General features: G+C 51.1%; 4 protein-coding genes across 4 annotated transcripts; 2 read left to right on the forward strand and 2 right to left on the reverse strand.

Moving 5' to 3' along the window:
• Positions 1–1,690: 1,690 nt before the first annotated feature.
• On the forward strand, positions 1,691–3,811 carry BO94DRAFT_623099 (terpenoid synthase; the record flags this gene model as incomplete). The annotated part of the gene is made up of 3 exons (XM_025617126.1): positions 1,691–1,985; positions 2,030–2,309; positions 2,368–3,811. 3 exons carry the CDS (start codon positions 1,691–1,693, stop codon positions 3,809–3,811), a joined length of 2,019 nt encoding a protein of 672 aa, XP_025468670.1.
• Positions 3,812–4,210: 399 nt separating this feature from the next.
• On the reverse strand, positions 4,211–4,581 carry BO94DRAFT_584306 (uncharacterized protein; the record flags this gene model as incomplete). Its single annotated transcript, XM_025615615.1, has 2 exons — positions 4,211–4,407; positions 4,470–4,581. The coding sequence occupies 2 exons, from the start codon at positions 4,579–4,581 to the stop codon at positions 4,211–4,213; spliced, it is 309 nt and encodes a 102-aa protein (XP_025468671.1).
• A 2,465-nt stretch (positions 4,582–7,046) lies between these two features.
• On the forward strand, positions 7,047–8,118 carry BO94DRAFT_545053 (uncharacterized protein; the record flags this gene model as incomplete). The annotated part of the gene is made up of 3 exons (XM_025613215.1): positions 7,047–7,074; positions 7,147–7,658; positions 7,726–8,118. The coding sequence occupies 3 exons, from the start codon at positions 7,047–7,049 to the stop codon at positions 8,116–8,118; spliced, it is 933 nt and encodes a 310-aa protein (XP_025468672.1).
• A 2,406-nt stretch (positions 8,119–10,524) lies between these two features.
• Positions 10,525–14,696, reverse strand: pld2 (putative phospholipase D (PLD)). Its single transcript, XM_025611398.1, has 5 exons — positions 14,343–14,696; positions 13,932–14,283; positions 13,730–13,873; positions 11,288–13,677; positions 10,525–11,239 (listed from the first exon to the last, which is right to left on the reverse strand). Exons 1-5 carry the CDS (start codon positions 14,520–14,522, stop codon positions 10,556–10,558), a joined length of 3,750 nt encoding a protein of 1,249 aa, XP_025468673.1. The 5' UTR covers positions 14,523–14,696; the 3' UTR covers positions 10,525–10,555.
• Positions 14,697–14,802: the final 106 nt, after the last annotated feature.

Below are 14,802 nucleotides of genomic sequence, written 5' to 3' on the forward strand. Positions count from 1 at the left end.
TGCACCATGGCTAAAAGAGTGTGGCAGAGAGTGTAAACTGGCCCTGTCATCAATTTCCCAATGGAATGCACCTTCATATGAACGGGTTGCGACCAGAATGGTGATACTACATCTGACATGACCAGCCTGAGGCTCCCCAGCCCTCCGCCTTTGGCTCTCGAGCCCGAGCTTTCACTTCATCCTCTTCGGCTCTCTCTAGTTGATTAGAGCTTGCAACTCGGTCAATCTAGGCCGGCCAGCCACGAAGAAATTGATCACACAATGACCACTCTATCAGATGACCCCGTGCTTTTACTCTACTGATGACAGATTACACAAGCCGGTAAGATCATACAGAATATTCATTCTATGACCTCACTTCAGCGAGCGCCACAGCACAGGGAGATTAGTGGAAACTTGTCTGCAGGTGCATCGACAGAGAAGCGTTTGGATCACTGCCGGGTAGACTAATCCTTCAAGCTCGCATTTAGGTACGAACTTAGCAAACCGACGATCGCTTTTGTCCTTAGGGACCTTTGATAAAGGGCGACAACTTCTTTCTACAAGTAACTGACTCTCTGGGGATACAGGCCTATGTATACAGATTTGGCCTTCCAATCACTGTGGGGTAATTTGCCAAGAATCAAGGGCCAGAAAACAAGCACCTGTGGCTGTTCTTCTACTCAATAAAACTTGCACAGAGCGAAGACATCGCGTCGACCAAGAACCCACAAGGTAAAATGGACAACAAAAGAGACGATGGAAAAAACTGCAAGACGAGCTACTGCTTTCCAGGATCTGTCGAAGCATAACAAAGCCCGCATGCTCCATTGTGATGCAGCAAGGCAAACCACATGCTCTTATGATCTCACCGCCGTGGCTCAACTCTCATTCGAGCTATTTAAGATGTGCATATGGTACTACAACCAAAGTCGAGATGTGTCTTCAACGGTGGCTGGCTTCCGATGCTGTGGCTTGACGAATCGGGAATTAAAATGGAGGCTGAGCACACCGTCCCATGGCCTACACCCAGCATCTTATGGAGAAGTTCGCGCTTCAACCAGCAGAGAATGTGGGACAGGGTCCAAACTGTGCGAAGCGATTCATGCAGTGAGATCCATCCCTCTGCCTCGGCCGTGGAACTCTTCCCTTTTGAGCTTCCTACGATCTCCTCGATTCTTCAATTCCTTGTCCAACGTAGTTCTTCATCACGAAAATGAATTCTACGAGGAACTATCACGAACTCTTGCTAGGCGGAGAAGCAACACGAGCATGAGAAATAATCCGAAGTCATTTATTATTCCATCATACAAGACATGGCCATGTTACTAATATGCTCCAAGACTACGGAGTACCGATCTCTCTTAATAGAAACAGTGTTCACGGAAATCGGATATCATATGCAGAGACCATGATAGCACGCAAGGAATGATACGGGATCTGATCTGTCTGCGGAGTATCCGCCCCAGCGGAATGCGCCTCATCGGATATTGCATTCACTCTGCAGATTCGGTGAACAGTCAGATCATTGGGTCAGAATCGTGCATACACCGACGAAGAGATGATGAATCCTGCATCTTAAAGCCACAACCATTGTTGCCTCTACGTTTTGGAACCCCGATCACCCAAATATATAAGGCTCGGCTGCTCGCACATTTGCAATCCTCCAATCCTCAACCATCGCTTACTCGATTGCACTCAATTGCCCATCATGGAGTTTCAAACAACCTGGATCCACTCGACTACTGTTGATGAAATCGAAGTCCGCAGGTTCGGCGCTTTTACGACCCTCCCGGTGAGGATCAGTAAATACAACGACATCGCCAACAATGCAACACAAAAGCTCGGTTGTAGCTGGGGTTCCAGCGTGGGTATGCGCAGCAGCAACCTTGTATCTCTTGCAGGCAATTCTAGAGTCAACCTAGTCGCCTATGCCCTCGCTGAGGCATTGCCAGATAGAATGGCTACAGCAGTTAGACTGGTTCAACTGGGCCAGTTGTGTGATGGTATGCATCTTTGTCCATAATTGATTATGTTGCTAATGGAGTAGCCTACTGCGATCAATTCGGCCCCCAGAGCAGAGCGGAAATCTACGATATGCTGTCCCGATGCCTCGATCCATGCTCCATTGCCTCCTCCTGCTCGTGTTCTGGTGCGTGCAGTAAGGAGCCGGGGGGCAAACAGGCTCAGCTGCGAACATTGGCTTCAGAGGCGTTCGCTGAGATCGTTCAGGTCGATCGTGAGCATGGCATGCTAGTTTTCGACCTCTTCAGGAGGAACTTTGCAACGGAACCAATGTCTTTTGGGTGCAGGAAGAGTTCTCCGTTCAGGTAAGACCTCGCACGGCCCGCATATCAATGATTCCCTGTTTTCTGACATCACTTGTAGGACCTTGTGGCCCATCCTCGAGTTTTCCATCGCTCTTAGACTAAGCGATACGGATCGTATCTTTCTTCAAGACATCCGGAATGTGGTGGATGAATGCTTGATTCTGAATGATGAGTATTGGAATGCGAATGGCGCGGGAATGTGCCAAACAGACTTTGGCAGCCGGATGAGAGGTCTCTCTATTGATACAGAAAGAGACTGTCTCAGAAGCAAGATTGTCGCGCTGGAGACGCGCTATCTCTCTCTCCGAGCGGAGCTCTACTGGAAATATCCTGCTGAGTCGATGCGTCTGCGGCGCTGGATCGAAGCTGCTGGGGTTGTGATGGCAAGCTACAACTACTGGCGTGCTTCGTCGTCCTCTTCAACCAGTTCCTGTTCATGGTCTACAACGGAGTGGACACGTCTTGATAGGCGAGCATCCAGCAGCTCCCTATCGTCCATGCAGACCTTCTCGGGCAGCTACGTTGATAGGGAGGGATCCGCGACCCTAACCGCTCCAACCACCTACATGAGCTCTCTGCCGCCTTCGCCCTCAGTCCAGATCCTCAACCAGGCTCCGTCTGCCCTGAACACCTGGACACGTGCATCAGCTCCAACCGTCAAATGTATTTCGTCTCTTGTCACATCCATACACAACGCAACCACTATCTTGTCGGATATCAACGCCGATAACTCCCAGCGACACAACCAACGTGCAGCGCATACAATCTTTGGTACTTCCCAAGCTACCAATAGTGCCTACTACACCTTTATTCAATCGATGACGGATGCACGCACCCTGAGCAACCCGGGCCTCGCGATTGATATCCTTTTGGGCGGATTCAACCGTCTGTATACTGGACAGAGCCGGGAGTTGAACTGGAAGTTCAACTCGTATGTTCCTTCCGAGGCCGAGTACCTTTCCGTTATTGATGAGACCACGGGATCCCTGTATAGCTTACTGGTAAAGCTCCTGCAAGTCGAGAGCTGCGTGCCTGGCCGCTGTCAGCCAGACCTTGTACCCCTGGCGACGCTTCTGGCACGTTATGTTCGTGTTAAGGAGGACTATCTCTCATTCAGTACCCGGGAGAGCAAGATATCGGGATCTTCGGGATCTTCTGGAAATGATCATGCATTTTCCTATCCCATCATTCGACTCGCCAATGCGAGACCCGACTCTCGGGCCCAAGTCTCGAGGTTCCTGTTTGAGCGCAAGGAAGCGAAGAACAGTCACTGCCAGTGCCCCAAGGAACCAAAGAGTGACGCGTGCGGCTACGACGTGAGCTACAGTTGTCTGATTATTCTTCTCAATGATTGCGGAGCCTTGAGGGCAACACGGGAGTTCCTCCGCGAGACAGAGAACAGTATTGAGAAGGAGGTGATGAATTTGGAGAAGTTGACTGGCGAGATGAACCCGTCGATTCGTTTCCTCATTGCCGAATTGAGGGATGGTCTGGGATGCTAGATTGAACTCGAGTTGTTGACCTTGTATATGAGTATGTTTGAATAGTCACTGATCAAGCGATGCGGAGTCTTCAGTCATTGCAATTGTATGCTTTTTTTACTGTAGCCAGTTCTAGTAAATCCGCATTCCCCATCCAGCATCCCCTACTTGGGCAGAGTCTTCAAGAGGTAGGCGGAGAGCACAAAGATGTTCCTGTTGTTGCATCTCACAAGTGTTACATTTCCATCCTTTGTGGTACATATACCCTCTTTATTCCAAATCTACGCAGCCAAGGAATTGTTCGGGGCGTAAATATCTTTGCTGTATGCAACCTGACTACCAAAAAGGAAGGCGCAGTAGCCTGATACCAACAGTTTCTTCTCATTCACGAGATAAGTCCACGATCCATGCGAGACACGTTCACTCCCATCTGCAGTAATCACTGTTTCCAGCACCCGCATTGACACACCCCCAGCCACATCTGTCGCCCATGGTGATGGTTCCTCCGGCTCCGCAGTGCCACACGAAGTCAGACGGGCTATAGATATAATAGTTCCAGTCCTTGCCGTACTTGGCGTTGATTTGGGCCCACATCATCGGGTTATATTTGGCTCCGTCTAGAAGCGTCCGACGATTTAGCAGGGGTGCCCAAATGATATCAGGAGGAAATCTCACGTACCGACGTCATCAAGGACTCCAGCACAGTAGCTCATGCCAGCGGTGCAGTCGTTGGCCTGGACAGATACGGCGAGGGCCAGGGCACTGGCGACGATGGTGGAGAGGAGCTTCATGGTTGTTGTTGGAAAGTAAGGCTTGAGGCTTTAAGTGGAATGGGATGGTATGTTTGAGACAAGTGGAGAGAGTTGATTGCGATGGTGAGTGAGTTGATGAATCTCGGGGTGAATCCTAGGGACTTATATACTTCAGATTTGAGCTAACGACTCAATAGACCGAGTGGTTGAATCCCAATGGGGAGCTCCATTGTTTTGTCATGATGCAACATTGACCGGAGTGGCAACTTGGATGCAGCTCAGATCACATTCGCGCAGGGATCTACCACGTTCTCGCAAGCCATGGTTCTTCACTCTTTACTTGCATATGGGATCTCGCCCTTGAACTGACCTACTCTATTAAATGAGGTATCCATCTCAACAACCATCTCAGTATACCTCCTTCGCGTCTCATCCCATTCATCCAACCATATTATTATAATAGCGCCTGGCTATAATCATCCACATTGCTGTTGACTGCTAACTGGGGCCTCCTAACCCCCACAAGCAAACTACTGAATGGCCAAACCTTTAGACTGCAGGTATTTGTTTTGCTTGTACAATCGAATCCTTCAGGGTCGGTCTCATCCGAGAAGATCTATCACGGCTGATCATCATGATCACATTGGACACTTAGGCCGATCTGTATGACCTCACCCCCCTCCCCACTTGACCAGATGATCCGGAGTAACTTGGCTGGCCACTACAGCATGCATGATCCGTCTGTGCGGGGAAAGGTCTTTCTCAGGCGGCAGGTTTCACGGAAAAGCACTGAAGCATAAGCACTAACCTATCAGACTACTAACAGATCATAGCGCACTAATCGCCAATTCAAATGATTTGTCGGGGACGTCGGGGAACATCTGCAGACTGCATGTTTTCGATACCTGTGCGGGGACCAAGGTAGCATTATCTTCACGTTCATGTACTCTACTCTGTACCGTGCATGATGTTCCTACTACTGCCCAATAGTCGACTCCTTAGCATCGGAGCTTGCTACCGATGCAGATAGCTATCACGGCCTTACATGACTCCGGTCTCATCCATTGGGATTTGAGACACTGAGACACTGAATTAGCATGTACATCAAGCCCCGAAGCTTTTCCAACTCACCAATGGCAACCGGGGTAATGAATTTACCGACTGCCGTACTATTCTGGATGAAGGGTTCATGTTTTCTTCTTTGGGGCTGAACGATCGACACTTCAAATCCTCAGCCTGGATCTTTAGCCGAGTATACCCCACACGCTGAATTGCTTATCTTGACTCTTGAGTAAAATGAGCTTGGGTGAATCATGCAGGTAGCAAAATAATCTACCTTACTATGGAGTAGGCTACTAGGTATATCTCAGCTGCCCCACGTTACTAGGGCACTACTCAGTAGTCCATGTCGATCTGTCTCACTACACGGTTGAGGACAATTTACCTAATTTTGAACTCTTACGGGTCAGAGTATTTCCTTTTCTTATCATGTGTCAGTGTATCATCTTAACTATTGTCAACATGTGTGCAGATCATCTCTACTGACCTACACAATTGGAAGCACTGGATCAACTCTCAATGATCAGAAGCAAGCATTCATCTTGGTCTTTTACCTATTGGGGTTTAGCGGCGGAAAAGCCCGTCCACTAAACCTGATCAGAATAACCATCATGCAACTCACTCCATTGGGTAGGGAATGCTTCTTTCTTTTTAATGGGAGAATGCTATTTCTGTCTTTTATGATATGTGCTGATGTGGAAGATTGTCCGTACAAGGAGGCTGTCTCCATGAAGCGGAATAACTATCTTCTTTGATCCGATCGGTAAGCGTATGGGACAACAGACTGCAAGTGGCAAATGTAGGCTCATTGCATTGCTGTTCCGATTGATACCTGGAATCTCCGGCATCAAGGAGCCTGAGGTCATAGCACCACGGTGAGAATAACCCATGAGGTGATGCTGCTGTAGGTCACGTCAATTGTATGAAGAGGGCTCGGTAGAGCAAATACCGCAATTTGGCCGATATCAAGCACGTTACTATCCACTCCAACTAAATTCACCACTCACTGTAGAGTCCGATCACCTGACTTCTGCCTAGCGGCCTTCCTGTACGACTTCATCTTTCTGCACCTCCCATCTGCTGAGATATCATCATTCTTTCTAATCTGACCACTCGACGCATGTCTCACGATATGCATATATACTCCTTTTCTGAGAGCCTTGGCTCCTAGAGCAGTCTGTTCCGGAAGGTTACACAAGCGACATACTGCAATGCCCGACTCAATCACCCTACCAGATCTGATTCAAACGCCCTCTTTCCCCCTACTTTCTTCGTGTCAACATTTAGATCCCTGCATCTTCCAAGTTCGGAGCATATCTCACCACTTTACTGACGTTACACGTGTCCTTTGACCTCATTGCGATCTCGACTCAAGATATCCTCCTATCTGTCATCTCATTACGCACACATATGTCAGTCTGCATCGATGACCAACCTCGTCATACATGTTCGTCTGCCACAGAAATGTCCAAGGTATAAAGCCTGCGATGTGAAATATCGTGGCACCATAAACCATCACCCTTCTGAGCTTTTCACAATATGCAGTCCATCATGAGCGACGAACTCTATATCCCCCCTGCGGTGTTCGCTTCCGCCTCCAAGGCAAGCGCAGCGGATGCGTCCTCGTGGGCAACACCAATAATACACTCACTGACTACGATGGAGGCGAAGTGTACGACGACCAGTGGTTCACGCTGGCCGAGGTACCCGGCTCAAGTGACACCTACTTCATCCGCAGCACGTACAACCGCAACAACAACAAAGTGATCTTCTGCCGCGCAGGAGCGTACGAAGTAGGACTCTACCGCACCGACTACGAAGACCAGCATTTCCGACTGGACCCTGGCGAGGGCGAGTTCCGGGGCCTGTTCCGGCTTCTCGCGCCCGCGACAAACCGGGTCATCACTTCCAACGGCCGGTCCAACGGGGTGGGCAACTACCCAGCCGACAAGGAAAAGTACGACGACCAATACTTCTCCTTTCTGTTCGAGGACCTGGTGTTCGATTACGTCGAGTACGACATTGACCTGGGGGCGACCATCGGCGAGGGCGTTCCCGTACCTGGGTAGCTCAGGCCGTCAACGAGACTAACGACCCGATGACTCTCTGGAACTCAACATGGAGGAGACTGTGTCTGAGACCATCTCCTTTGAGCACACCAGCGGCATCACCCTGACAGAGGGCATGACCGCCAGCTTCGGCATCCCGGGCGTCATGGACGGTGAGATCACCACCGAGATGAGCATTGTGGACTCGTTCACTTTCGGACAGAGCAAGACTATCGAGCATACCGTCGGATCGTCGGTTACTGTCTCGGCGCCACCGCGTACAACCACGACTGTTGAGGCGACTGTTACCCAGAGCAAGATTACTGTGCCTGCCAAGATCTATTCCAAATCCAAGGCCCTCGGGATTACCGTGATTACTGAGGTGATTTATAAGGGCGCCCCAGTCTGGGGGATTGTCTATGACATCAAGCCTCCTGTTCCGCTGGATGATAATGCCAAAGCTGCTTGATTTCATCGGTGGATATCTTGATGAGTGGAGGGGATGAATAGATTGAGCTTCGAGTATCATCTTCGTAGTTTCGTACCCAGAATGTGATTATCGAGATTATCCTATCCATGTATATTCTTCTCGCGCTGAAAGCACGTAATAGCCGATCACCATCTAGCACCAATGTGGAGTATTATATCAACCCCCCCGGCCCCCATCCCTCCCATCAACCAAACAACATCCCCCCTCCACAGTCTCTGGCATGAACGGTGGCAGTAAAAGATAAGGTGAGAGCGAGAGTGTTGATCACGGTGAGGAGGTTCATGGTTATTTTTAGTTATTGAAGTTATTGGAGGTTGCGAATGGGTGGAGTTGGTATAGGTTAGTAGTGGGGGCGTAAGAAGAGCTATATAAATACAGATATGTGTGTATATCTCAGACGTGAACTAAGAGCATCCAACCAGTGTCACATTCCCAATGATTCATGTACATCTTATCTTCTATTACTTTTTGACAATCATACAATTATTACCCAATAGTGCCGGAAATAATACATAGGTAAGTCCTCACGGTCTTATCTTACACTGATCCGTGAAAATTGATTTACTAGGGACTTCACCGCCTGGTGATGGTATCATGGGATTGTCAGGCTTTGTTATCGATCAGTAATCATCACCTCAGGCGTGATTTACGATCTATTGATATTGGATATACTAGCAAGTCAAGGAATGATATATACGCTGGATGATGGGGAAAGTATTAACACTGGGCTACATCTAGTACATAGTATGGATACATCCCACAGCGCCGTATTGTCTATGTTGAGAATTCGTGAGTTAAGTAAGTGGCAACTGGTAAGTTGGTGATCATATAGTATTTATTCGCGGAGTAGGGTAGTGTAGATAGGTATTCAACCCATTCTACATTCTACCCTCATAAAAGAGAGGAGAAGAGAAAGACAAAAAGAGATACACACAGAAAGTGTGATAGAGAGAAATAGAAGAAAAAGAAGCTATAGAACCCAATATAAATATATTGACTCTAAAACTTATATATATAGCTACTAATCCCCCAAGAATCCCATCCAAAACCAATCCATGACGACCCCAACAGTTTCCCCATCCCCTAATTCTAACCAAACCAACCAAATAAATAGCCAAACCACTCAATCAATCCAGCCCGAACAGAAACAACAACCTCAGTTCATATCAAATGAGCGAAAGTAAATTGACGGATGGGACGGGTTCGTAGACAAGTAAAAGGGAAAAAATAGATCGATGCCACGTGCAACGCAGCGGGCACATCTCCCCACAGGATTTTTTGGTGTTTTTTGGGATCGAAAAGCAGACACGAGGAGGAGAAAGGTGGTGCTTTGTCGAGATAAATGTCATGGGAGGTTGAAGAAATGTTCGAGTAACAACGGGATTGATAGTGGTTGAGATGGTTGTTGGTTGGTTGGTTGCGGAGTTGAAACAAAAAAAGAGGAAGGGGGAAGTCGGGGTTTTATCTCGGTGTTATGCAGTGGTCATTTACATGATCACGCAGCCGCCACCGGGGGAGCCGGCTAGAGTTATCATGTGTTAGTTTTGGGTTGGATGGTCTGAGTGGATAAGGGGACTGAGATGGGATGAGATTGTGTGTATGTGTGTGTGTTGGAAGGGGGAATGCATACCGCAAGAGACAGAGTCCTTAGCAACTTCGTAGGGAGACATGATGATTGATTGATTGCGTTGCAAAAAGTTTTCTTTTTGAATGCTTGTTTTGTGATGAAGAAAAAAACCAGGATCAGGGGGATTCGAGGTCGTTTATATAACTTTCGGGGATGGCATGTTCTGCTCGGATTCCTTTGCAATGGAGGATGATAGACAGGGTTTGCATTCATGGAGGCAATAGGGAAAATCCTGTCGATGCATTGAATCTACAGTGTGTAGGTTTGATGAGTCCATTCATGCGTGGCACGAGGTACTCGACAAAGGAGAGAGTGGCATGCCATTGGAGAACATGCCAAAGATTGTCTGAGCTTGACGAGGATTCTCGAAGCCACTGTCGAATGGGACGAATGATTCCGGTCCTTCATATTGTTCCTGGGGATGGAACCAGAACTGGGAACGATGAATACGATAGCTACCGGATTTGCATCTGCAAATGAGCGTAGTCTCGGCGTCTGATCATGTTCATAATCAATGCAGATGCAATGCATTGGCTGTCGGTCTGGATCATCTAGAAGATATCAGAGTTCTGACATACAAAGCTTTGGATAACCCACGTTGGTACAGTGCGGCCAATGGAAAAAGTCACACAACGCCACATTGCGGGTACCCAATCAACACCCGAGGCTTAGTATTTTTCTTGAGAACAATATTAAGAACTACCCCTACGACCGGAACTTATCATCAAGAATCAATTTCATTTCCTAGATAATTCATCCTGAAAGAAATTCGTAACTAGACAGCACCAATCAAGTGTAAATCGGCTCCGTCAACTCGTTCAACGTCAGCCCCTCCTTTGCCACATCCTCCTCGATCAGGAACATCAAAGGCATCTCCACCAAGGTGCCCTTGACCTGGCTGAGCAGTTCTTTGACTTGTCTGACACCCTCCGGGCCCGGAGGGAAGTCGTCCCGGACCACATGTCCATATCCGTACCGAGCAGGCTTGGATTCGTCTTCACCGTATGCCTGCTTGTCGGCGTTGTGGAAGTAGTATCCGTAAAACTCCTTGTACGTAGCCCAGTTGCGCACCGTGTCATCTGGAACCGAGTGGAAGACCTTACGGAACACCTCGGTGTTCGTCCGAGCCCGCGTGTTCCACATACTGTTCACAGTATCCGCTAGCGGATCGGCCACAATCTGACTTTCTGGCGACTCAAAGTCAAGGGTGTTCGGAACTCCCACCGGCTCATAGTTGTTATCCGGTTGCTCCGGGTCCTGGGGTGGCAACAGGCCAAGGTGCTTGCGGAAGAGCTGGCGACGGAGGGATGCAGCAAAACGACTGGCAGTCCACGGCTGGCCGTTCATGCGGGAGTGCACAGGCGTGTAGTCCTCGACGATGATGGCAATTTCCGAGTCGTGGGTTCCCAGTTGAGAACGATCGTTCAGGTTGGCCGATCCGACAATGGCAACACGGTCGTCAGCGATCATGACCTGTGTCTCGTTAGTTCCTGCAATAATGTCGTCGACTGTTCAACATACCTTGGAGTGAACATAGAGTTCCTCGGTGACGAACGCATCGATCTCAGCCTCCGCAGGTCCCTCCCAAGGAACATTGCGGATGTCCTCGCCATTAAGCATGTAGCAGCTGCTCACACTGTCCCACTTGCCAGGAGCAGACTTGCCACTCGCAACTTGCTGGGCAGCTTGCTGGTACTGCTGATAAGGAGCGGTGGTGTCGAAAGCCGCCCGAGGAGCACCTGGGCCATAACCGCCAGGGCCACCAGTCGTCACATCCTGTTGCTTCCGGGCATCCTCGTAATTGACGCCGCTTCTCTGCTCAGCCTCCATCAAGGGGCCGCTGACATTGATGCGATCGTAGTTGCGCAGGTTGTAGAACCGGATGTAATCCATCGGGTTGAATCCCTCCTTGGCAATCAGCTCCATGATGCTGCTGCCTCCGCGGTTGATGCAGTTGTACTGGAACTCCATGATCGCGCGGGTGCCCAGGGTGGACTCGTCGCTCAGGTCACCAGCAAAGCAGGGGACAGACGGGATAACGACCACAATCTTGAACTTCTCACCAGCCCGGGCAGCACGGAGGATACGCTCCACAATCGCAGCGCCGATCTTGTTCTGCACAGGCTTCTGCGCGTCACTGGTGGCCGTGATGAAGAACTGGTTTTCGATGTAGATGAAGTGCTGACTGTTGCGAATGATCGCAGCATACGCATCCTGAATGGAGTGCTCGGTCGGGGTTCCGTTGCTCCATTTCGAGCAGCTGCGGACGATCTGGCAAGTCATACCACCCCGGGGCTGGCTGGTTTGACGTGCGTGGCCAGAGAATCGATCCTGGTACTGGTGGATCTGACCTGCCAATTCACCACGGAGAGTGTTGCTATAGCCCATGAAGTTCTCACGCAGACGGCCAAAGCCTCTCTCGGAGTCAGCATATCCGCCATGGTGGGCATCATGGACTCCGCGTGTTTGCGAGTGCTGCAGCCCTTGAGCCGGGGGAGGCGGGTAGTAGGGCGCTTGGTTCTGACTCTGGGTCTGAGCCTGCTGCTGGGGCTGGTACTGGGCTTGAGCAGAAGTCTGGGCGGGAGGAGGACCAGAAGGCGGCGGGGGGAACGAATCGCCAGTATAACTATAGTGCTGTGTGGCGCCTTGGGCCGAGTACGCGGGAGGCTCAGAGCTCTGCTGTTGCCAATTTGGCTTCTCCTGCGTGTTGGGGGTCGGGCTGGCGGAATATCCACCCTGCTGCTGGGGTGACGCTGCATGCTGCCAGTTAGGTGCAGCCGAGCCGCCCGTGTTAGGCGTCTGGGGGTTGTAGCCGCTGGATTGCGATGGCGCTGCCTGTTGCTGCCAGTTGGGATTCTCCTGACTGCCCATGTTAGGAGCGGAGCTGGCTGGATAGCCACCTTGCTGCTGGGGTGACGCTGCATGCTGCCAGCTGGGTGCGGCCGCGTTAGGCGTCTGGGGGTTGTAGCCGCTGGGTTGCGATGGCGTTTCCTGTTGTTGCCAGCTGGGCTTTTCCTGACTGCCCGTGTTAGGGGCGGGATAGCCACTCTGTTGGGGTGACGCCGAGTGCTGCTGCCAGGTGGGTGCAGCAGGACTGGCAGGGTTCGAAGGCTGACCGCTAGGCTGGGACGGGGCTGCCTGCTGCTGCCAGCTGGGAGTGGGAGGCCCAGGGTTCGCCCCAGGCTGCGGGGATGCTGCTTGCTGTTGCCAGCTTGGTGCCGCAGGAGCAGCGCTCGCACCAAGCTGGGGCGATGATGGCGGCTTCTGGGCCTGCCCACCCTGCTGCTGGCCCTGTTGCTGGGCACTCGAGGTAGGCCGACCGTACAATGCCAATCTCGAGTACCTCGAGTTGTTGCGCGACTGATACTTCAAGTCATAGATGAAGTTCCACCGCTGGACAAAGTGCTTCCGGAGATCTTCCACGACCTGGCCGTGCAAACTGACCGAGATATCGGACCAGCCCATGCGAGAAGTCTTCTTCCGATCCAGCTGGTTCTGCTCCCAGTGGGCAACGTCGTGGAAGTCACTCACTCTGGCGTTGTTGTAATCCTGACCCGGGAATACAATCTCATTCAGGTCCTGGCCATGCACATCGGCAAGCTCATGCTGGTTCGTATCCCAGCGGCCAAAGCACAAGTCCAAGCCACCCATGAATGCGACGCGGCCGTCAATGAGGCAAAGCTTCTCGTGGTGTGCCCAGTACAGGATCACGTCCTCGCGCATGCCATAGAGACCCTTGATAGCATCTTCAGACATCTTAGCAAGGTTTCCGCCATCGAGCGACATGGTCTGGAGGGATGTGTGTATGGATGCCGCCAATTCCTGGCGGTCAGGGAGATGGTCGGGGTGACGGAACACCGCAATGTTGGGATGCATGTCTTCCAGGTGGTGTTTTGTGTGGTGAGAGGAGACTGTGAATAAGTCAGTTTGTCATCTCACGCAAGCGAGGGTCGCGAAACATACGGGTCAATGCCTGAGTCACCTCCTTATAGACAATGATGTTGACCCGAACTCCCCGCTGCGCCGCTGCGAGCAGCATCCGATCCAACCGGTACTGTTCATTCTTCGCCGGGGGGCGTCTCAGGTAAAGTTCTGGCGAGAGCCACCCTGGTGGTACAGTCAGCCTCATACCCAGAAACCTTCTCATTCCACCTCGGATACCTACAGTCCAGAATCCAGATATATTCCTTTGCACTCTCCAACGCCTTAGAGACGGCATAAAAGTACGCGCAACCGTCCACGTGCCACTTCACCTCGTTGCCCTGACGCGGGGGAGCAAAGCTCCCGAACCGGTTCTCCGCCTGCGGCTTCGGTGCGCCATACTCAGCATAGGCCTGGGGATCGAGAGCCGTGCCGATTTTCTGTGCAACCTCGTTGCCGAGCTCCTCGAGCTTGCCAAACAATCCCGAGAATTTGTCCTGCTTCTGCGGTTTCTGATTTTGCTGTTGTGGTGTAGGATTCGCGGGGTATTGCTGGGACTGGGAGGGACCTTGGGACTGGTAGGTCTGGTTCTGAGCCTGGGAACGGTTCGGTTAGTACCGGGATCCAATGATCGGGGAACCATCAGGCGACTTACCCCGTATTGCTGGGATTGCTGAGACGGCTGGGAAGAGCCCTGTTGAGCCTGGGGCTTGTAAGACTGCTTCAGCTTCTTGAAGGTGTCACCGACAAATCCTCTGGCGGTGTCGGTGGAGGCTCCACGAGTGGAGTCTGGGTGGTACTGGCCATAGGCCAGGTCGTCCTCCGGGCGGGTCATGGAGACGAAGGTAGAGAGAAGAGAATCGAAGGATGCGAGACAGGAAGAGGGTAAGAAAGAAAGGGGAGTCCTCGCAGAGGATCAGAAAGGTGCCAGCTGTAACCGGGGAGGGGAGGGGAGGGGAGGGAAGCGATGGTATTAGTAGTAGTATGTTGGGGGAAAAGGAGCGCTGAGATCAGCCCAGGTGGAGAGAGCGAGTGGTGAGGGACACAGGGAGACCCCGTCTGACGACGTGCCCCGCCTCTCCCAAGACAAGACCAGACCAGACCAGCTGCGCAGC

Source organism: Aspergillus sclerotioniger (assembly GCF_003184525.1).
Source record: "Aspergillus sclerotioniger CBS 115572 chromosome Unknown BO94scaffold_10, whole genome shotgun sequence".
Classification (NCBI taxonomy): domain Eukaryota; kingdom Fungi; phylum Ascomycota; class Eurotiomycetes; order Eurotiales; family Aspergillaceae; genus Aspergillus; species Aspergillus sclerotioniger.

What these genes read in the sequence shown, in the direction of transcription:
- pld2 (XM_025611398.1), bottom strand. Translation starts at nt 14,522, where the DNA reads ATGACCCGCCCGGAGGACGACCTGGCCTATGGCCAGTACCACCCAGAC. An exon ending in AGCAATCCCAGCAATACGGG is followed by an intron (nt 14,284 to 14,342) that starts GTAAGTCGCCTG and finishes AACCGTTCCCAG; the next exon opens with GCTCAGAACCAGACCTACCA. An exon ending in AACTCTATGTTCACTCCAAG is followed by an intron (nt 11,240 to 11,287) that starts GTATGTTGAACA and finishes AACGAGACACAG; the next exon opens with GTCATGATCGCTGACGACCG.